The following is a 23897-nucleotide window of genomic DNA, read 5'->3' on the forward strand; positions in this document are numbered from 1 at the left end:
TTTAAATGTCAAATTCAGAATATCTCCAACAGATTTTAGGTACTCAGGACAGAAAGAATTTAAAATACCTGAAATTCTTTCAATGGACTCTTGGATTGATCACGTGTAAAAGTTATTTTGCCTTGACTACTTCAATGGCTCAAAGGAGATTATCTTATCCTCTCCTCAGTAAGAAAAATTAATGAGAATCTTTTTAAAAGGCAAAGTCCCATTTTCATCGTGTGTGGGTGGAACATGCTATACATTCTATTCACACAGATCAGCAAAGGTGCAAAGTAGGAATAAATGGCCTCTCTGTGTGAAAGGATTAAACACATCACATGAGTTAATGAAAGGTAAAATAATCTAGCAAAATTTTAAGTTCCATTTGTTCAAGAATAAATTATACAGAAGCAGCTAACATCACGACACTAGGAGATAAGCTGTCACCATGGCAAGCCGGTCGTGTCTTATGTAACTCTGGATGGTGGAAGAATGAAGAACCACAAAGGAGGCAAAACTTGCCTATAGTTTTCCTGGGGTGGATTGTGCCTAATTCCGGTACTCAATACCACCAAGTCACCTCAGGCTTCAGAAAAAGTGAATTCTTGTCTGCATAGATGATTCCCCATCACAAGAATGTAAACATAATTTCTTCTTCTTATGGAAGGTTCTTCTCTCGGCATTATTAAAGGTTTAAATATGAGGTTAGGGATAAAACATAATTAGCACTCTCAGTTTAATTACTAGTGTGTGACAATTAGTACTGAGAAGTTTTTGTTTCGTTTAGTACTTTTATTTTTAAAGTAATTGAACAAACTAGAGCTTTTTAAATTCAAATCAGGGCAAGAAAAGATTAAAAAAAAAATCATTCTGGAAAAGCTCGAAATTCCTTGGTCTTCCAGTGAAAGGAAATCCTAACGTCATGGGCTGAAATCGTAACACTAAAGTATCCAACTTCTTAACCCCATGTCCAGCTCTTGGGTTTAGAACAGCCACATAGAATCCAGACATCTACAGCAGAGGAACGTGGCAGGCCACAAGAATGTTTCTGCCAGGTGTCTCTTAGGGCCCTTTCTATATATGCTACAAGGGCCTTTAGGAAATTTTCTGAGAGGGGCGCCTGGGTGGCTCAGTCGGTTGAGCGGCTGCCTTGAGCTCAGTCATGATCTCAGGGTCCTGGGATTGAGACCCACATGGGACTCCCTGCTCAACAGGCAACCTGTTTCTCCCTCTCCTCCCTGCTTGTGCTCTCTCTCGCTATCTTCAAATAAATAAATAAATAAATAAATAAATAAATAAATAAATAAATAAAATCTTTAAAAAAATAGAAATAAAAAATAATAATAATAAAAAAGAACGTTTTCTGAGAGAAATACCAGCTGGTATGTTTCAGAGTTTTTACCACCCACCCCTCCAGGGACGCAACCTAAGTCAGTAGTTTTGGGTTCTGTTTTTAAGGAAGGGATCCCACTAGCACCCACTTCAGGTTCTCTGACGAGGGACAACACACGGCGCGCGCTTACCGGATGGGATTGGGGGGCGGAGGGGGAAGCGGCGGCGGAGGCGGGGGCGGCGGAGGTACGGAATTCTCAGACTGGTTCACGCGTTTCTGGAGTTCGTCAACTGCATGGAGAACAAGCATTCAGAAAGGAGCTCAAACAAGCCACTTAGCATCTTTTACACACATAAAGGAGAAAAAAAAAACGTAACCTCTCTCAAAATCAAGTTCTGGGTATTAAGGCAAAGTTAGAAATCTCGGTAGGAAACCGCAGAACGTCTTAACCTTTGCATCATCCAGGCTGCGACCACTAATGCAAGAGGGGCCCGCCGTGGGTTACAAGAAAACGTTACTGCGTTGTGGCTGTATGTGCAACTATGGAAAAGAAAAATAATTCAGGACAACGGCTGGACGGGTGGGAAGTAAGGACTGAGTAGGTTGAAGAAATATTTGTTAACAATGGCATATATTACTACTCAGAACACTAAGAAATTGTGAATACTTGACTTTTAAAGGGTATAGACCAGGAATTAATTTTAAAAATGACATTTAGTAATGAATTTTAATAACATACTTTCCTCCAACATCTAATTTCCTTCAAAAATTGCAAATCCTGGAGTTCTGGGTTTTAACCAGACTCAGACTCTCAAATGTCTGTAACTTCAGAAACTTTTTGCTCTTCCGAAGGAGGATTCTGGAAATAGAATTTATCCACTCCATTCATTCATGTCCTTCACAAAGCAGGTATTTTGGCACCAACAATGTGAAAGGGTCTATGCTTGGTGCTGTTCAAGACAGTTTCTGAGTTCAAGGAGCTGGATTTCAATGTATATTGCAGATGCGAATACTTTGCATATGGGCTCCAATAGGCTCTAAGCACGGAACACTGTTTGCACTCAGGAATGGCTCCCTGTCCCCAGCCATTCCTCTCTTCATGAATGACTGCACCCCCCAATGATCTGCCTGTGTATTTCTATTCTCAACACTTAAATAAGCAGTGTGGGCTATGCTCTCTGACAGCCAAGAGTCCTCTAGTTATTCACATGCATGTGTCTGTCTCTCCAAAGAGAGTTTGAGTTCCTCAAGGACAAAAGGCATAGTTTGTTTTCTTCTAGATTTCTTATACTACCCTAGGGTATGGCTGGCTACACACACAGCAGATACCAAATAAAACATACTCAAAACAGAATCTCAGGTTCTCTTTAGTGTCTGCCCCCTCCATAAATAAAAAAGATGGCTTTGGCCACAGGCTGTCTGGATATTCACTTAAAAAGAATGGCACACTTTTTAATTTTAGATCAATTTTTTAAAAAGTAAATTGCAATTCATTTTCATTGTGGGTTAGAAAGCACAGAATTTTTTTTAAAGGGAAAAAAAGCCTACTTGGTTCTTCTATATGGATTTCAAAATTCTAGTATAAAATTAACCAAAAATATGTCAAGTGAACATTGAAGCTGTTATAAAAGGGAACAACCTGCCTCCTTAAATCACCTACCTTCCAACAGAAACTTATTACTTATCCCTGTGTAATAATCCAATTCACACATTCCTGTCAAGCCTTCTGGAACTGAATGAATAAATCCTTTAACTATCCCCTGGTGTTTTAAAAGTTTTTCCACTTAATATACATATTGTTGCCCATTTTATTGTTAGGTGTGACATTGAAAGTATTAGTTCACGGGTATAATTAGACCACAGATGAGGGTTGTATGAACCTTAAAAGTTTAATTCTTTTTAAAAATGCACCCTAAGGGTCGCCTGGGTGGCTCAGCCGGGTAAGCGTTGGACTCTTGATTTCTTTGCACTCAGGTCATGATCTCAGTGTCATGAGATGGAGCCTGCTTGGGATTCTCTCTCTCCCTCTGCCCCTCCCCCCCAACCCCACTCACTCTCATGCTCTCTCTCTCTAAAAAAAGGAAAAAGAAAAAAAAAACATTCCCTAAAATGAACAAAATAAGTATTCAAGAATATTCCTATCTGTCCTATTTGAAGCCCTGAGAAATGCTAAAATGGTGGTCTTCTCAGATTAGAAGTATCTTTGTCTCTTCCTTCTGTATGGGAAGCTCACAAGTGCTCTGAATCCACAAAGAAGTCAAAGTGCTTATGAATCCCTGGAGCACAGTGGCCATTCTACCGAATCGATCTTGGTATTTCTGTATAGCATTCAGCAAGTGTCCTGGACTCGCTACAGGCCAGGTTAACAGACTCCTCAGACACAGCAGCCCACTGGACACTTTTACCGGAATGCTTTAAATCTCTGGCTTTCTCCTCCGAATTCTGGTATTTCAATTCCAATTCTCTTTTATCCTCTTCCAGAAGCCCCAACTGCTGTTTGAGGCTGCGAATCTCTCTGTGGAGTGCTGCATTTTCTAGCTGCTCTTCTAAGTCTTTCACCTGTAAATCAGAAAGACTTTCATAGCTTTTCCTTCATCAAGGAAAAATAAAGGGGGGAAAATCAGTTTCCCTTTACTTTGCACTTCATAGCAAAGAGATACCAATCCACCTTAAAAACCACACAAATTCTGGAGTATAGACGATACTTAAAATACCAGCTATTTAAGTCAATATAAATTTATTGGAGACTTAATGTCTCAGACAATTAGGTGCTGAAACATGGGTCAAAAGGGTAAAATAAAATCTAAGAAATTCATTTAAAACAGATTATTAGCTTCATACTTGTTTTCAAGAAAACATTCAGGTAGCATGAAAAAGAACCCTTGACAATTTGGTAATAAGTGTCAAAAACGGAAGGAAGGAAGGAAGGAAGGAAGGAAGGAAGGAAGGAAGGAAGGAAGGAAAGAAGGAAGGAAGGAAGGAGAGAGGGGGGGAAAGAAAGAAAGAAAGAAGAAAGGAGAGAGAGAAAGAAAGAAAGAAAAAAAGAAAGAAAGAAAGAAAGAGGAGAGAAAGGAGAGAAAAGAGAAAGAAAGAAAGAAAGAAAGAAAGAAAGAAAGAAGAGAAAGGAGAGAAAGGAGAGAAAAGAGAAAGAAAGAAAGAAAGAAAGAAAGAAAGAAAGAAAGAAAGAAAGAAAGAAAGAAAGAAGAGAAAGGAGAGAAAAGAGAAAGAAAGAAGGGAAAGAGAAAGAAAGAAAAAGAAAAAAGAAAAAGAAAGGAAAGAAGGGAGGAAGGGAGGGAGGGAGGAGGAAAGACTGCTTGATTCAGCAATACTACTTTTAGAACTTGCTTTAAAGAAATAGTAAGGGCTGCCTGGGTGGCTCAGTTGGTTAAGCATCTGATGACTCCTGATTTCAGCACAGGTCATGATCTCAGGGTCGTGAGATCAAGCCCCACATGGAGTCTGCTTAAGATTCTCTCTCCTCCCCCACCCTGCTCAAACACTTTCTCTCTCAAAAAACGAAAGAAAAGAAAAGAAAAAAGAAAAAAAAGAAAGAGCAAGACAAGTATTCACATGTATTCACTACAGTGCTCTTCATAACAGGAAAGCATTGAAAATAAATATCCAACGATATTATGTATTTAATAAATCATGCTGTGCTCACTAACTGAAATACTATACAACCATTTAAAATCACATAGTTGGGACGCCTGGGTGGTGTAGTCGGTTGAGCGTTTGACTCTTGGTTTCAGCTCATTTCGTGATCTCAGGTCATGAGACTGAACCCCGCACAGGGCTTTGTGCTCAGCATGGTGTTTGCTTGAGATTCTCTCTCCCTCTGCCTCTCCACCCATGCTCTCTCTCTAAAATAAATAAATAAATCTTTTAAAAGAATTAAAATCACAAAGCTCACTACATGCTGACATGGGACAATATGTTACCAACTGAAAACAAATCAGGTTGTAGAACAGTATGCATGGTACGATCCTATTTAAACCACATTCATAAAACTATCCATTTGTGTAAAGTTTGGATAGGTACCAAGAGACGGAATTCTTGGGTAATCTTAATTTCTTCCTTAACTTGTACTGTTATTTTTAAACTTTTTTTTATTAGAAGCAGCATATGTTGCTTTCATCACCATGGAAACAACACAGTGTTTAAAAGACAGCTGGAGAATCTGCAGGGGAACTTACAGACAGGTAAGAACTATGAAGGACCACACACATGGAAGATTACACAGAACAACTGCATAGTACAGCAGAACAGTCTCAGAATTACTGATCGTAGCAATTCATGACTTTCGGCAAATCTTCAGTATCAGCTTCTCTCTCCTCCTACCCAACAAAGTACATATTCAACGACTGAGTCCCACACCTCAGTGCAACTCAGTAGGTTCTAGGCCTGTGTTATTTACTAAACGGGTTAACTACAACTAATAAGACTTTTCAGAACTGAAAAATTCTAGCACGAGCTAAAAAAAAATATTCCTTTATTCTCTATTCGAAATGGTAATTCCTGCACATGGGGAAAGAATGAACGAATGAAAGGAAGGAAGGAAGGAAGGAGGGAGGGAGGGAGGGAGGGANCCTCTTTCCAGGGCAACCACTGCTACCATCTACTCATCAGGAAGCTTTGCACATACACCAACATTTCTTATTGAGGGGGAAAAAAATCAGCTCTGCCTCAGGACCAACTTTGTAAAAACTTCAGAAACTTCCAAGGACTCAATGTCAATATTATTGCTTAAAGAGACTTTGACAGGTGATAATAAATAGCAGCTACCAGCCTTTTCTTCACAAATGAGGTCCACTGTAAGTAGTATAAATATTGATGTAATTTTTCTTAAGTGGTTTCTTTAACTTCAAAGCCTTTGTTCCACCTCTTCGCCTCCCCTCCACTCCCGCCTCCTCTCTCTCTCACCTACCACGATGACTATCCCTTCCTGCCTGGAGCACAAAGGTGGGCTGTGTCAGTTGGAATAGCTCCACTCAAACAAAATAAAATAACCACTTAGGAAGTCTTTAAACACATACATTTGTGCAAGTTTACAAAATCAGAAATTTTCTCTGGGCAAACAATGACTACTAGTATGGACTTTTCCTCCCTCTTTGAATAAAACCTGTGCCTTCCGGTAAGTTCTCTGAGACTAACGTACTCTCCCAGGGTACGCGGCCTCCAAAAACACAATCAACTCGGAGGTGTCCCAACTGCGTGCACTCTGCAAGTTCTTTCTGAGTTCTGTCTCTTTCCCTTCGCTTCCTCAGACTCTGGACAGGGGAAGATTGTTAAGAAGTCTACCGGAGTGCATTATAAATTCTACTTGGCCACTAAATTGAGTTCATTTGTAGTTACTTTTTGCTAAAAAGTAAAAAGACGGGAAAGACTCAACGAAGGTCAACGAGGGAGCTGTAAGTGACCGGACTGAGCCCTCTCGTGTCTGTGGGTATGTATTCAGACGCCAGAAGAAAATCTGTTACCTTTTTTTGATGCTGAATTCTCTCTTCTTCAAGTTGTTGGATGAGCTTTGCGTTTTCTTCTAAAGCTTTCAGAAGCTGCTGGTCAGGAGCAGAGCTCTGCAGCAGAAGGTGGCTCTGTCTCTTTAGCTTGTTCTGTTCAATGAACATCTGCAGGAGTTAATTACAAAGATGTACGTCACGGATCCATGTCACGGATCCCACGTCACGGATCTCCTCCACTGAAAGTGGAGCAACAGGAAAGTACATGGAGTTTTTACTGAAAAGTTAAGGGCAATTTCTGAATTGTACAGTATTACAGTTTTACAAGTAATGATTGCTAGGACTTCGTCCATAACTTTCATGCAACCTTCAAGGACCTTCACCCTTGCCCCAACGAGGTATATATGCAATGACTGAGTCCTATACCTCAGTTTTTAATGTTTTATTATTGCTTTAAAATACATGAATAGTAATAGTACTGGCAAATATTGATCAAGAACTTATACCAGGTACTCTACTAAATATTTTATATGTATTATTTTAATCCTTACATCAATCCTATGAATTAAATACTTCTGCTTTGAATAGGTAAAACTGACTAACACTATGTGATAGATACGGTGGTGGTTTTACCTATATCATATTGTCTAATCCCTAGAATAACACTGCCAGGTAGATACTATTATTATCCCATTTTTACTAAAAAGGTAAGTGAGGTTTCAAAGCAGTTAAGCAACTTTCCCAAGAACACATGGAAGGGGCAAAACCAGGATTTAAACCAAGATCTTTCTGATTTAGAAGCCCAAGCTCTTAAACACCTGGCTAATCTCCTTCTTCTGGTATTTACTAAACCTAGTGTTTTGTTTTATACCAAATAGCTTTTCCCCGGTGATGAAAGTAGTTAACAGTCAGGAGGGTAAAGAAGAGGTGGGAAAAGGTAAATCAATATTTATTGGCCACTTTATTAAGCAACTTACATATATTATTCATTTAGCTTTACAAGTTCACATTTTTTAATACAACATTATTTTCTGTTAACCAGTTACTTCTTTTCCTTAAAACCCTACACAAGTTAGCCAGTGGGTGATTCTACACATGAAAGGTTTTATAAACTCTGACATTAGGCCCATTTTATATTAGAGCTTCACAGTTTCAGATTCTTAACAGCATTTTTAAGGAACATTAACATTCTTCTTCCACCTGACAGCTCACTTCTGTGTAAGAATGAAAGGTGCCGAGAAGGCGCGAGGGAATGCATGTGCGTGCACAGGTGCTGAGCTCGAGGACAGTGAGACTGCAAGCACCAACATGCTGGGGAAGAGTCACCCACATCTCACCCATATCTCACCCATAACTCACCCATATCTCACCCACATCTCACCCATATTGCATCTAGTCTCTGACATCTGAAACCAATGGCATAATTGAACCGAGCTATTTCGAGTTACTATTATTATTACGGTCATTTTTTAAATGACTTTTTCCCCTCTTACAACTTAATTCGGCTGGGGTCCCTTGCCGGTGGTCTTAGCAAATACCTCAGGAAGCCAACAAGAAGGCCTGCAAAGAGGGGTGCCTGGGTGGCACAGCGGTTAAGCGTCTGCCTTCAGCTCAGGGCGTGATCCCGGTGTTATGGGATCGAGCCACATCAGGCTCCTCCGCTATGAGCCTGCTTCTTCCTCTCCCACTCCCTCTGCTTGTGTTCCCTCTCTCGCTGGCTGTCTCTATCTCTGTCAAATANAAAAATTTAAAAAAAAAAAAAAAAAAAAAAAAAAAGAAGGCCTGCAAAGAGCAGCCGGACTCCCCTGGCTTCCCAGAGTCCTGTGGCTTTCCAGCAAGTGAGGCCTTTCCCCAAGAGTGCTCAGAGGCCAGGAGCAGGCAGAGAGGCAGCCGACGGTGTGGCGACCAGGACAGACAGTGAGCTCAGCTGTCAAACAGTGCTGGGCTCAGGCCACCGTCAATCAGGGCGAGGCTGTGTCCCTCACTGCACTGCCTTTCCAGGCTTCGGTTCGCTCTTGGGGAAAAAGCGACAGTTCTCCTTCTCTACAAAGCACTCGGGAAAACCTGTTCAACTTTACATAATTATAAATTATCTCAACTTGGTTATTTTAGAAAGGAAAGAGTGAAGATTATGTCTTGGGGATGTTAATAATGTGCATTTCTTTTGCAGAACCTGTAACAATTCCTAAATAATAACAGTATAAGATTAAAAGAACATATAGGAAAGAAACTCCTCTAGATAACCATGGTAACATGAAAAACTTACTCACTAGACTACCTTTTCTAGACCTTAAGACACTAACATTAAATATTCTGTATAACACCTTCTGAAGATGTGCTTAAAGAAAAGTTAGGGAACAAACACTAACGAATTTGGCTTTGCACCAAGAAAAGAATCTGACAGCTAGAGTTAGGGAAGTAGTCGCTTATCACACAAATGACATCACAGGCGTCAGAATTTCCAAGGACTATCAAATCTTTTCAAAGAACGAAAAAGAGAAGAAAAGCTTATGTCATTTCTATAGAATTCATTCTTTCTGAAAGAATATTAAAATGTCATCTGTGTTGTCTGGGAAGAAAATAGTACTCATTACAAAATAGTCTCACAGTGTATCCAGACTACACACTGAATGAGGTATCCATGCCTTCGAACAAAGAAAACTACACTGACCAGCAAAATAAAATATAATTGAAAAGTACAGTTAAATCTGTCATTGAAAATTGAAGTTACACTGAAAAACTACAAAAACTTAACATAGTTAGGAAGACAACTGGCTGTTGCCTCCTAACTGAGGGGGAGGGGTACAGTTTTTGTTTTGTTTTTCATGTTGCCTTTTTTTTTCACCCATTTTTTTCCATCCCCTCAGTGTCCCCTCCCCTCTGGCAACCGCCAATTTGTTCTCTGTATTGACAGGTCTGTTTCTGCTTTTTTATTTGTTTGGTTTACTTTGTTTTTTACATTCCACAGAGAGGCAAAATCATACGGTATCTGTCTTTCTCTGACTTATTTACCTGATACCCTCTAGGTCTACCCGGGCTGTCGCAAATGGCAAGGTCTCATTCTTCTTTATGGCTGAGTAATAATCCTGTGTGTGTGGNGGGTGGGGGGGGGGGGGGGGGGTGCGCACGCACAAATCTTTGTTTTTTAAATGGGCAAGTTTGGAAGAAGGAATGTGGGAGAAACTTCCCACGTTTTCCTTTACACATTTAAGAACTGTTTGTATGTTTTACAAGGTCTATACATTCCTTTTGTAATAAAAATATAAAGTAAATTAACTTTACTGAGTTCTAAGGCTCCAGACTGCAAGCTTGAAAGGGGCAGGGATCATAGTTGCATTCCTCACCATTAAATTCCCACCATCAGCACCGTGTCTGGCTTATGAAGATGTTTGCTGAACACAAGAAAAACCAAAATGCAGAAGACTGGCACTTCTCTTGTTAAACCAAGACCTATACCTTTTAGCAGTAGTTATCTGTTGAAAAGCTGAAAGTCGGGGCACCTGGGTGGCTCAGTCGTTTAAGAATCTGACTCTTCTTGGTTTCCACTCAGGTCAGGATCTCATGGGTCCTGAGATGGAAACACAACCCCCTCCCCACTCAGCAGGAGTTTCCCTGTGCCCCTCGCCCCACTCGCGCATGCTCTCTCTCTCTCATTAAATAAATAAATCTTAAAAAAAAAAAAAAAAGGCAGCTAAGAATCTGAAAACCATGCAAAGGGGAAGGTATATGTTCCAATCTAACTCTATTCTAAAGAACAGCTTCTGGGGTGCCTGGCTGGCTGAGTCGGTAGAACGTGCAACTGTCAACCTCGGGGTTGTAGGTTCAAGCTCCGCACTGAGTGTAGAGATTACCTTAAAAAAAACCAAAATCTTTAAATCTTTTCTTCTCAGTATTGTGTAGACAGAATCTAGATGCTGTAAAATCTACCCAGCACCGTTGCAAACCCTGATGCTGCCTGTAAGAGGAGTGAGAGCAGCTGCCCTTGCTTTCCCTCCCCACGCCTCTGTCTGCTCGTGCGGGGGTCACATGTGGGCATCACCGTTTCCACTGATCGCTACCAGGTGAAGGGCAGAGTACATCACTCATTTTCAGATTCTTAGCAGAATCCTGCTTCTTCCGTCTATCTTCTCTGCTACCGCATGGCCTTCAAGTTTTCCTGGAGCTGCTGTGTATTCTAATGTCTTTCCACGAACAACAGATGCAAAACTGAAAATGTCTCTCAAAATAAGCCCCCGGCATTCGGGTCAAAACGAGCCCACCTTTGCAGTCTTACAGCGGAGGCGTCTTCACATTATCCCCAGTCTCCCTCCCCCTGGCTGTTTATACTGCTGCAGCTTTTCCAAAGGGCTCTGACACACTCCAATATTTTTTCTTCCTTCCAAGTAATAAGAGAACAATTTTTACTCACCTTTCATTAAACTCTCTGAATAAAATGAATCAGAATATTTCAAATCACAGCTTCTTGGACGAAACCTTTCACAGAGTTCACCGCTAGCACAGCTACACTCACGCGCAGAAAGACTCCTGCACAAAACCGTAGTCTGATTTTCAAATGTCATTCCCATCACCCTCTGCTTTGTCTTCCTTCAGCACCTTGGATACTTCTACTACGAATGTTTTACATTTCCTTAGCTACCTTCCTTCACAACCTACAATGTGCACACGGATTCAAAATACTGAGACATGACGGAAATCTCGGGCAGACCAGCGCCCGGTCATGAGCTGTTACACTTCAGCCAACTGGGGCCTCACCATCTCCCTGTAAACCAGCCCCAGGGCCATAGACCACCTCCCAACAACATGTCAACAAAGGGAAGCCGGAACATGAGAAGCTCAAAGCTTATGTCTGACATGAGAGGAAAACCATGACTCTGGTGAAAGGCTACAATGATGGATGTACAACATGGCAACGGCCCACAGCAAGTCCAAGAATCGACTCACATCGTAAGATCACCATCTAGCAGGTGAAGAGAAATATTAACACCATGATACTATTACTTGAGATGGTATTTGGGATGTAACCTAGATTTCTAAGGCTACTGAAACAGAGATCCTGTACTCAAGCTGGACTTTCCACCACAAGTGACAGGTATCCCTAAATATAATTTCTTTCCCCTATAATAGCATTTTATAGTACACAAAATCCTTTTGAAGAATTTCCATTTGATTTCAAAATCCACTTGGTTGGGCTGGTAGCATCACCCATGTTACAGATGGTGAAAGTGAAGCCCCAAGGAGACTAGGGCTGCTCTCAGGTCATACAACGAGTGACTGACGTGGCAAAAATGTGAACCCAGATCTTCTAACACCAGGTTCAGTGAACTTGACATTATTCCAGAGCTGGCCTCCCTTAATTCTAAGTGGTAAGTTCTTATTCAACTTCAAAACATATTTTGACAAGTCATCTGCAAAGTTCTTTAACAAATACAGATTTAAAACTAGGTCTCTGTGGATACTTACCTCTTGTGCAAACGACTCCGCCTTCTTTCGAAGGTCCTTCTCCAGTTCCAAGTTTACCTGCATTTCCTCATACTCTTCTGCCGCTAGCATGGACACTTAGGAAGACAAGAAAAGGAATGGACAATGTGCCACAGAGACGGTCAGGAATACGGATGAAAAACAGTGTTGAAAAGATTCTTTGTACCAGCATACAAGCGCTCTCAGCCATTGCTGGTTGGTATATAAATGGATCAAAACTTTTTGGAGGGCACCTCGGCAATATGAATCAAAAATCTAAAACCATTCATACCCTCTCACTCGAAAATTCCACTTTCAGGAATGTACTGATTCCCCCAAGAGAATAAATCATGAACACATCCGGCAATAAAGCTCCGAGAATGCTCTCAGCATCGCTTCTGAAAACAGTGAAATGATCCAGATGGTCTCACATGGCAGACCCAGGAAAGTACGCTATATACAAGACACACGATTCTGCCATCGAAATGACACCGTAGAAGCATATTTATGGAACCGAAAGATATTCATGATTTATTTTTTTAAATGACTTCCTTTCTGTTTTTTACAAGCTACATATAAAACACATCGACAAGGCATCTCACAGAAGAGGAAACATGTGAAAGGCCAGTGAACGTGCAGAAAGATACTCATTTTCATTAGTAATCAGAGAAATGGAAAGTCAAAACACAGGCACCTTTTTAGACTCACCAAAGAGGGAACTGGCAAAAATCAAGACGTAGAGTTACACGAAGTTGGAGACAATACAGAAAAACGGGAACAAACACACTGCTAACAGGAGTGGAAATCTACTTAAAGAATAATCCGGCATTATGTACTTACGTTGAAGATAAACGTTTACATTTGGCACATTTGTTATCTTAGGGCATGTGCACCAGGAGACGTGTATAAGAAATTTCATAACTGCATGACGTGGAATAGCAAAAAATTGGACAAAACTCAAAACAGCCACTGACAGGATACTGGGTCAATGAACTCTGGGACAGATATTGAATGACATACGATCCAGCGGTGAAAGTCAACATACCAGAGCAAAGCCCTTCAGCAGGGCTGAAGGGCTTTTCAAACACAAAAAACTGCACGGGGACATATGCAAGGTGATAGCATTACTGTAAGTTTCAAAAACATGCAAAATTAAACAACATGCTGTTCAGAGATTCATACACGCTTGGTAGAACTATAAATAAAAGCAACAATAAAAATCCAAGGGAGGGAGTTCAAGTGGAGATTGATGTTCAGGGGCCTGGAAAGTATCAATGGGTAAAGAGGTATTTCTTTTGCTGATATTTTTTCAGCCTCCATAAATGTTATAAACACATTTAACAAACAATTTAATGTATATACGTGGTTTTCTTAAGGTTGGAAGAATATACACGATGTTAACAGTGCTTATCTTTGGACCGTAACGATTACGATTTTTTTTCCTTTTCCTATTTGAATCTACGTTTTCCACCAAAAAAAAGTATATTACCTGAATAAAAGGAAAATATATATATATACATATATATGTTATTTTTAAGCATCCTCCATGTTTACAAAGAGAAACAGCCTTACATCCATTGAGGCCCAGAGTCAGAGCTCTGAATGAAAGAATCGGCGTAGGACAAAAATCTTTAAATAAGGGAAGGTCCTGTCAAATAGGAGCAACACAAAATCTTTGCTACTTTTTGACATTCTGTGGCCTGTTTTGTTAGCTAATGATACAGACAGGACCGAGGGAGTGACGACGCCATTAGAAACCAGGCACAACACAGGTAGGTATCACACTGGTCTCTCCGTCGTCTGCCTTCCCAGAGGCACTTTCAATCCTGAGCTGAGTCATATCAATAAAATCTTTAAAAAGGCCTCTTAATGGCTGCTTTCACACAATGTTCCTCCAGGACACTTCAGTCCTAACTGACTAAGGACTGGTTTGCTGTGTAATGACATAGAATTTCAGACTCTGTACTCTGTAAATCCACTGCTTTCTCAGAGGAAAGACGAACAGTCTTACTCCAGTAAAGCAACAGAAGTGGTGGTCTGCGATGTGAATTATAGGTCCCTGAGAGCCAAATGACTCTCAAACCTATTTAAAAGAGAAATTTCACGAAGAAAAGAAAGACGACTATGACTATCTGAAGGCCCTGGGCAACATAACAGGCTCTCTTTTCTAAGTCCAGAACACCATAATAAAAAGTGAGCTTTCACATGTCCTGGCCCTTTTAACTTGGATTCTGAAAGAAATCAGGTTGGTCCTCACCATGCACTCATTTATATAGTCTCTCTCTCCTCCTAGTGAGAGGGCTCCCTGAAGGCAAGATCCACGTGACTAACCTTTGCAGAACCCTCTGTTTCTAGCACAGTACATCAAGACCGTTTCTATCTTCTTAAATGTGGAACAAGCTGAGAAGTGTCACAATCTACCGTATCTCCCACACTGAACTACGAGGTCTTTATTCAAAAATCTCAATTCATCACCCCGAGATGGAGAACTACCACCAATGACAACAGGGAAGGCTCGAAGATTTCCTGTACTCTAGCATCACTCCCTCGTCCTGAACCAGGGGACACAAAAACACAGCCCCCATGGGACTTGAGGCTGGGTTTTTACAACAAGGTTTCCGTTTTCTCTAAGAGGTAGCCTTTGGAGAAATTCCCTTCTCGCCATGAGACCAGGTCTGCTTTTCATCATCAAGAGGATCATTTTCATATGATTCATATAAATGGTCATGAATCCGTCTCATCATGCTGGCTGCTAGACAGCTCAGAGCCAGACTTGACTGACACGGGCAGGAAGGCACGAGACCGCACAGCGAGCCCCCGACCTTGTATCGCAATATTTAATTTTACTTTTGCTTTGCCTCATTTTCTATATTCTCTTAATTTAAAATTTTTTCATATCATGTCACATGTATCTGTGTAGATATTTTCTCTCCTCTGGATTGAAAATAACCTACCAAATAAATAAATACTGAGGGGAGAGCAAATACAGCCTGGTCCCAGGATACACTGAGACAGAACAGTGTTTTGGTTTGAAGTGGGTCGTAAATTCCTCAATTGACAGCATGTTTAGAAGTCCCAAGACTCTAAGGTGGGTAATAAAATAACCGGAAAGAGAGAGACTCGTGGCTAGAAATCAGGAAAACCAAGACAGGATATTCTTGCTACAAGCCTTTTTAGGCACAGGTACAAAACAACACAAAATGGATGCAAACCAAATACATTACATATGTATCTGAGAAAAAACACTGGAAACACCTACCTCTATTGCATTTTTCTAAGACTCTTCTCTGTTCAAGAACTTCTGAATTTAAAACATCTTTTTCTTGTTTAACTTTATTTACCTAAAAATGTGAGATAATGAGGGAAGAAAACACCCAACATTGTAAAACATGACATAAGGTGATGTCCAATACACAAACTGCTATTCAACATTCAACATGAAGTTATAATTTAAAGCAGTAACTGGCTTTACTGTTTTGAGCTTTTATTAAAGTTGTTCTTAAGGCCTCAAAGGTAGCTATTTAAGTTAGGATATACCTTTGGTAGAGAACTTATTTACAAATTCCAAATGGCATTGGTCCTTACCCATGTAAATGACTGATATTTTCAAGGCAAAAATCCAACTAGAAAGCACCCAGAAAATATACAAATCATGTAGTCAGAGAGCCAATACTCAACTTTGATATTCACTTCAAACTGTGATGACATTTAGCTTAAGGAAAACATACCTGAATTTTTTAAACAAAAAATACTTTAAACTTTGATGACTTCTGGCTTAAATAAAACACACATGAAAATCTTCCCCAAAATTTGACATTTCTGAGATAATTTTGACATCAATCAATTAGAAGAGAATATCATGGGACCATTTAAAAAAAAAGAATGCAAAGTTACACGTATCAACGTGGGTAAGTCTTAAGTGCACTACGCTGAATTTTAAAAAGTCGGTATGGGGGTGCCTGGCTGGCTCAGTCAGTGAAGCATGTGACTCTTGATCTGTCAGGGTTGTGAGTTAAAGCCCTATGTTGGGCGTGGAGCCTACTCAAAATAAAAAATAAAAATAAAAAGCAGGCACATTAACATCATTTAAAAACACTCAAAATACTATGAACTGTTAGAAAAAAACATAAATACATGCATTGGAATGATAAAAGCCTAATTCAGAATGGTAGTTGTGCAGGGAAATGGGGCAGGGAGTGAGGGAAATGCAGTTAGGGAGAGAGACACTGGGGTTTTCAAGACTATGTATTCAGCTAGGTAGCAGACATATGGGTGTTCCTTATTTTGTTTTTTATACTTTTCACATGTCTGAAATAGTCATAATAAAAGTAACTTCTGAAAGGGCTTCTAATAACACTTCTAAGTGGGAGGGGAACAGGATCCTCAGTAAAAAATCATAATTGAGGAAGAAAGTGCACCAAAACGTGTTTGCCTCTCTCCGACGGTTACAGTCAAGCAGCAAACTAAGATAATGGTCCTGGAAAAGGACTCTGAATCCATCGGCATGCCAGAGAGCCTGTGAACTGGATACTTTTAGTATAAGCTCTGTTCTTGGTTTGGGTTTGAATTAGTAACTGGTAGACACTCTCCAACAGGAATGCCACTTCCAAAATATCATCATCCTTCTTCCCATTCATCAGCATGTCCTTCCCAGTAAATAAATGCGACCAAGGCTGAAATTGGTGGACACTGCCCCCAACCTTTCTCGCATCTGGGCCCTTACGAAAACCCTAAGATAGGTAAGCAAACTGAGGTAGTTGGATAAGGCCGCCCACTGGAGGGATCAACACCTCGAAGCCTCCGCATTGCTCGTTAGTCACCTGCGGGATAGGTTTGGAAGCTTGGGCTATAGAATCTAGGAACCACTGACACAAATTAAACCACAACTGCAAAGGCAGGTCCTCAAAGCATCATGCACAGAAAGGCAATTACATGCTCCTGTTCTTAAAGACCACTCAAAAGAGGGGCGCCTGGGTGGCTCAGTCGTTAAGTGTCTGCCTTCGGCTCAGGCGTGATCCCAGAGTCCTGGGATCGAGCCCCATATCTGGCTCCCCCAATGGGAGCCTGCTTCTTCCTTTCCCACTCCCCCTGCCTGTGTTCCCTCTCTCGCTGGCTGTCTCTGTTAAATAAACAAATCTTTAAAAAAAAATTATTAAAAAAAAGACCATTCAAAAGGAAAAAGAAAAAGATTCTCAAAACGCCCACTTGAACCCATTCTGCCATCTATCACATACGCTTATCTTGGAGATACGTGAGAAGACAGCCCTTCCCAACAGAGCCAAACCATCTGATGGAGAAGCCAAATACTTCTTCACCAGCAGCAATAAAGTAGATGACGTAAACTGTAGATCTCATTCTTACAAATGTGCCTCCCACAGTGAAATATGGGGGACAATGGGGACACTTGATTGCTATTCTGGTGCTTTATTTAAGGAACTGGGTAGTGAGTATATGACTGTTCATGAGCTTATGTGAAACAGAAGGCAGAAGATCAAATTGGTACATGGTTCTCACGCCTGAGATTAACTTCCAACAGCAAGTTTTTAACTCAGCCAGTCTCCAAACACTCTGAAAACACCAAAAGTCTTGCCTTTCAGGCCTAAGATACATACTTCTTCCATTACTTCTACAAGTTTGCTCTTGAGATTTTCCAATTCAATTGCTAATATCTTCTTCTCCTCCTGAACAGATACAATTTGATCTCGAAGTTCTGCATTTTTAAAGAAAAAATAAGGAGAGGGAAACAATATAAACTTTTTTTAAATTCAAGTTTAATAGTGAACTTATAGTACATCATTAGTTTCAGATGTAGTAACTTTTGTACTTATTTTTTTAAAAGAAGAAATCAATCTAATTAAAAGAACTGAAAATGCCAGTCCATGTGTAGCTTATGGTCAGGTTATTTAACGATTAAAAGGAAAATAAAGAAGCAGAGAAAGATGGAAATCTCGTTTCTGTGCCCCCGTATATAGCCACAGCAATCTCACTGCTATTAAATGTACCAGATTATATTTTCTTTGCATTCTGCTAAACCCATATTTTAGAAAACTATCTGGCATTTTAGAAGTAAATTTTTTAAAGATTTCAGCAAAACAAATTAAGGCATTGAACTAATTTCCTTTTTATTTTAAAATGGCCATGGGCTCTTATCACAATAAAATATAACAAACAATGGGGCAGTTGATAATTTGCAGGTTTTGAGTTGCAGAAAAAAATCCTGACCTGCTGCCAATGTATAGCCCTCAAACATTATTTGAACGGACTCAAGATATAACCTATTTGAAAAAGGGTTAATTCTAGTAATTTTCTCTGCAGAGTTGTTAGTGTTTTGTTTCTTATTTCATATTTCTTATTATTGGAATTTAATGAAAACGGTATTACAAAAATGAAAATATTAGCAACCGTTAAGTGCAAAAGCTTCTGGTGGTAGATGAAAGTTACTTCCACCACTCAAAAGGTAAAAAAAAAAATACACAGAGGGGCGACTGGGAGGCTCAGTCAATGGAGCGTCCGACTCTTGATTTTGACTCAGGTCACGATCTCAGGGTCCTGGGACCGCACCCAAGTCAGGCTCCACACTCAGCTGGGAGTCTGCTTGAATTCTCTCTCTCCCTCTCCCTCCACCCTTCCCCCTGCTCACTCTCTCTCCATCTCTCTCTCAAATACATAAATCTTTTGAAAACTATATACACACAGATTAGCACAGAGTCCTTAAATTGATACCCAAGGCCTCCAGTTTTGCTACTCAGGTTTTAACTGCTTTTAATTTCTTACCCTCTCCAAGGACAATAAAAACCCTTCTCTGGAGTTATTTATAAATTGAATCAAGCTTTTACAGGAACCCAGCCTGGAAGAGCTCTCAGACACTTATTTCAAAATCTCTTTCTCCCCTGGCTGTCTAACCCTGAAGGAGGAACGAGAGACTATACAATCCGAGAACTAAGAGGAGGGGAGAATCACGAACAAAAGAAAATCATGTAAACTCCTTCTCCCTCCCCACCTATACAAACAGTATTTTGTCTTAGATTAAGGGGGTGGAGAGTCAGGTAATGATGGCTTTCTTTATACTTCCTTCTCTCTCCTTCCAACTGCCGTTTTATCCAACCCAACAGGCCAGCTAGTGTTGCATTTGGCATGTGCCTAATGCTAAAGTGGCCTAAAAGTTATTGGGCCCTAGACGGCTTTCCTCCACCTTTAACATAAACAATGTGTACATATAGTCACATGTATATATAATCATGAATAAAACTGAAGTGTATTTAACAGAGGAACCACGTGATATTCCACTTCCAGCAGACCTATGCAGTGAGTGGTCTAACAGCGTTGATGTTGAACGCCGCACATTGCTAACACCTCAGTGCCTGGATCACAAGAGAAGTCCTTTGAGGGCAGAGATTAAGCAATCTGAGGAGCAATCCTCCCCAAAGATTCCAAAAAAGAACCAGACAAACCAGAGGCGTTGGCTAGATATATTTTCATCCATTCTTTCTTTCGCTTAACAAAAATATCTCAATGCATAGTCCATATTTTTAAGAATTTTCACACACTGGTTGTTTCCATCAAGACCATTCTTTCAAAAGGGCCTAATCACAAAAGAGAAAGTAATACATAACACACCAATGTTATGTCCTATCATGATTCTCAACCAGGCTACTCCCTGCAACACTTAAATCCTAAATTTTTCGAAGCAGGTCCCAAGTTCTAAAGTTCTCCGATCATGATTCCAATGGGCAACCAGGGCTGAGAAACATTATCCAAAATATGCTCAGTGATGAAGCCAAGAGTCCCACCTTTGATCTGCTTCTGACACAGCACAGAGACACAGGTCTCTGTGGTGCCTTCTGGATCTGTGCTGGCATCTTCCTCATCGATGTTGATCTCCTCAGTGATCACATCTGGTCCCAGCTTGGCCATGTACAACATGCTGATTCTTTTCAATGTTTTATTTTCTTTATTTAGCTAAGGCAAAATATAAAAACAGTTATTTTAACAGCAGTCAAATGAGTGTCTTGGATTTTTAAACAATAGACAGATTAAGTGTATTTCTGTCTTACACAGTCATCAACACCCACAGCATGAACTAACAATTAGAAGATTCGTGAAGTAAGGTTTTATTTACACTTTTTAGTATTAAACTTATTAAAGTAAGACCTGATGCCTGGATTACAGCCAGCAGCATGGGAAAATGCTTGTTACAACTGATAACAAAAAAGGAATTAAGATAAGACACCAGTATAGATTAAATCAAATTTCAACTTATTCCATCCTTAATAGTCTTAATTAAGGCACTTTATTTCAAGAAAATGTGTTTTTTTGCTGCTGTGCACACCCTTTAAATGCTTGCTAGCCCAGCTCTCCCTCTTCTTTGAACACCTGCTACTCTTCTTCATTGTTCCATGGGATTCCTGTGGGAACAACCCTGTTTTCCAAGAGCACACCCTAGCCCTTTGGCTGCAGCTAATCAGTCCAGGGATCAGGCACATGAGCCCAAGCTTGGTCAGTCAAATCCCTTCTCTAGAAACCTGGAGGCTGGAACAGAGAGATGAGTTTCCATGCATGTGTCTAGATGTACAGAAGCTATGGGCAACCACAGTCCACTACTGAATTGAGGAACAGAGGAAGGTAGTCTGTAGCAAAGCCAAAAATAGAGCTGATGTGTAGAGACAGGCAGAGAAAAATAATGGAGATGGGTTTCCCACAGGACTCTGGTCCGTTCTCCAAATGCTCCCAGCTCATGGATTCCATGGGATTCTCCAATATCCCTCACTAACAAATTCCTACTTCTTTTTCTTTTGACAGTGGAAGAAAGTACAACTTGTTTCTGTTCTATGAAAAGAGTTCTAGCTCACAGAAAAGAAAAGAAATCCTAATTCATTAATGTACTGGTTATTCCCTTTGCAGAACTGAATTGTGTTTTAGCTTCAGTCACTCAGCTATCACTGCCTTCTTTGGTTCACGGGTTTATCAGGTGCAAATCAATATTAGTACAAAGCACACACAAAGACTAAACTTGGTCCAAAGCCCACAGACGGAAAGTCGGGTTTCCTTACGTTTTCTCAAGACTAAAGAATAAAAGGTCTCCTCTGAACACATGCACATATAGAAATGCAACCTCTTTTCTTTCACTAAAGGCCAAGGGCCAGCAAGACAAGTTCTGAATTAAATAACTGACACTGGACATAAGGAGAAACAGAAACCTAATTCACTGGCAAGCTAACTACCTTCTCTGCTATAAACCTTACATCAGAATAAGACACGCTGGTGCTTGTCCAGCTTTGGCCCTTGGTGTGTGATCATAATTAGGACCCCGTTTAGGGTTTCCCTCAGGGAAAAGCCCACACCATTTCAAACGGGGAATCTGATTCTCACCCCAGTCACACTGAATCTAACTGTATCTCAAGTAGCCTGTCTGGAGCACAGGAGCTTCCCTGACCTTTCTGGCTTCCTTCTAACAGGAAGGATCTGTTAGAAATGGCTATGAACCCTTCCACAGATACCCCCTGGGAAGCCTTGTGAGCTCGACTCAGGGAATCCGACACAACCCCTTCCTTCCCTGTCCCCAGCCCACAGCTCCAGCTTCAAGCTCCCCACAGCACACTAGAGGATCAGGGATAAGATATGAGCCCATGACCTCCACGCCCCTCTCCCTCAAGACGAAACGTTCGGGTAAAGCCTGTTGTGGGTTCTTGGCACTGTGGATGCTACGGGGGGCACTAGGGGCTCAAGGAACCTGGAAATTGCCATCTTTTCTGAACGGCAGGAGAAAATCACAATTGAAGGAAAAAGTGAAAACACTCAAGCCTTTATTTGTAATTCTGCCTCCCAATACTTAAACAAATGGTTTCCAACTCTGCACATTAGAATCTCTAGAGAGCTTTTAAAAAATCCCAGTGCACAGGCTCTCACCAGACCCAACTCTCTGGCACTGGAGCCCAGCAGAGTACTTGCTCCGAGCTCCCAGGTGATTCTAACGCACATCGAGCTGAAGCAGCTTTGATACAGAGGAAGGCCATGCTTCAGTACCCGAGTCTATGAAATCCGAGTTAAGGATCCTGCACTGGAGCGTGATGTCTCTGCCTCCAGAATAACCTCATCTTTCAAAGCGGTAGTCTCCTCATCAGCAAACTAAGGATAAAAACAGCCTCTGCCCCGTAACATGAGGATTGAACGAGATATTACATAGAAAGTGCTTAATACAGTGACAGATACGCAGGAAAAATTCAGCGTCCACTTCTAACAGTAACAAAAGAGGGTTCAGGTTGTGCGTCCGATTTTTCTTCAGGAATACTTTATCAGCTATTTTCTTCAACTAAGGTATACAACCATGCGACTTCTTCTTCCTCCAGGATGCTCACAAAAGCACAAAAACACTAATTTTTGCCATCTGGTGTGTAATAGGCTTGTTCCTGGGCCACTGTCACAATAATACTTATAACTTGTTCACTAACAGTTCTACCCTCAAGAGCATTTAAGGCCTCTTTCTATCAAGCCAGGCACCAAAATCCGCCAGCACTATCTGGCTGAAGTACAACTACTCTATTTAACAAAGTTACTAACTCAAGAAAAAAGCCACACACAGGGCGCCTGGCTGGCTCCGTCGGTAGAGCGTGTGACTCATGATCTCAGGGTCACGAGTTCAAGCCCCACGCTGGGTGTGCAGCTTATGCTTAAAAAAAAAAAAAAATACAGAAATTTCTCTGAAACATCATCCTCACATTTTGAAGGAAGAAACATAAGATTTATGTACATAAAGATCTCATGACCATACTAACTGGATATTTTTGAAAACTCTGAATTCACAAATTTTGGCTAGGCAATTTTATTGAAGTTATTATTCATCATGTTATATATGTTAATAGCATGCTAATTGTTTTTTGGAACTGTTCAAAGTCACAAAGCAAAAATACATCTTTTATAACCTTATAGTAACAGAACCTTCTACTACGTTCAAATTTAAATAGTTTTTATATTGGGTGCAGCTTAATGAATGTTTAAAGATCCAAAATAAGCAACTTAAACAGATTTGGACCATATGGTTTAAATAACTGGTCTACATTTATCAGTTTAACCTACACATTTTAGCAAAGTATCCACCCCTGCTTTTAAGAAAATTATGCAAATTGCATCTTAAGAATTAAACATTCCATTTGTCATTAATTTGAGAGCAAAGATTTAGAAAAAACAAGAATAAATTTACAGAAACTTTTCTGCTTTAAGAATGGAATCTACTTTCAAAAATGACAATCGGGATACCTAAAGGAGCATGTGCTATTTATGGATCATGCATATAATGAAGCTTCCGAACTTTGCATTCAAAGCTGTAGTATCCTCCAGATCCAATGAGCGCGTCTATAGGCTTTCTGACCTGTTTTTATTCCAAGTCCCACGAGGTCACATTGTGTCCTCAAAAACAAACCACATGGCCGTTTTCGTAAAGACTTCACGAATAGAGGACAAACCGTGCAAGTGAAGGATCCTATTGTCAAGACTCAATTATAAAACTGACCTTTGAGATTAGTAACACAGTGGTTCATAACCAGGTACCCTGGAAGCTTTCTCAGATCCCACCTGGCCTGGGCCACACTCCCAGCATCAGTGGGTCTAGGATATTCTTAGCAAATCAATGCTGGTCCACCCTGACATTTAGGACAAGGCAACTGCAGCTCAGA

The 23897-nt window shown here is 40.5% G+C and overlaps 1 protein-coding gene across 3 annotated transcripts in view; it reads right to left on the reverse strand.

The window, feature by feature from the left end:
- The window catches only part of SHTN1 (shootin 1), a 97430-nt gene that overhangs the window by 40019 nt on the left and 33514 nt on the right, over positions 1–23897 (reverse strand). For all 3 annotated transcript variants that reach the window (XM_034663337.1, XM_034663336.1, XM_034663338.1), the window contains 7 exons: positions 20019–20187; positions 17841–17938; positions 15488–15569; positions 12232–12326; positions 6793–6939; positions 3721–3874; positions 1506–1605 (listed from right to left, as the gene is read on the reverse strand). In XM_034663337.1, the coding sequence (XP_034519228.1) occupies positions 1506–1605; positions 3721–3874; positions 6793–6939; positions 12232–12326; positions 15488–15569; positions 17841–17938; positions 20019–20187 (845 nt within the window). The remainder of the gene's footprint in view (positions 1–1505; positions 1606–3720; positions 3875–6792; positions 6940–12231; positions 12327–15487; positions 15570–17840; positions 17939–20018; positions 20188–23897) is intronic.

Source organism: Ailuropoda melanoleuca, chromosome 6, assembly GCF_002007445.2.
Source record: "Ailuropoda melanoleuca isolate Jingjing chromosome 6, ASM200744v2, whole genome shotgun sequence".
NCBI lineage: Eukaryota > Metazoa > Chordata > Mammalia > Carnivora > Ursidae > Ailuropoda > Ailuropoda melanoleuca.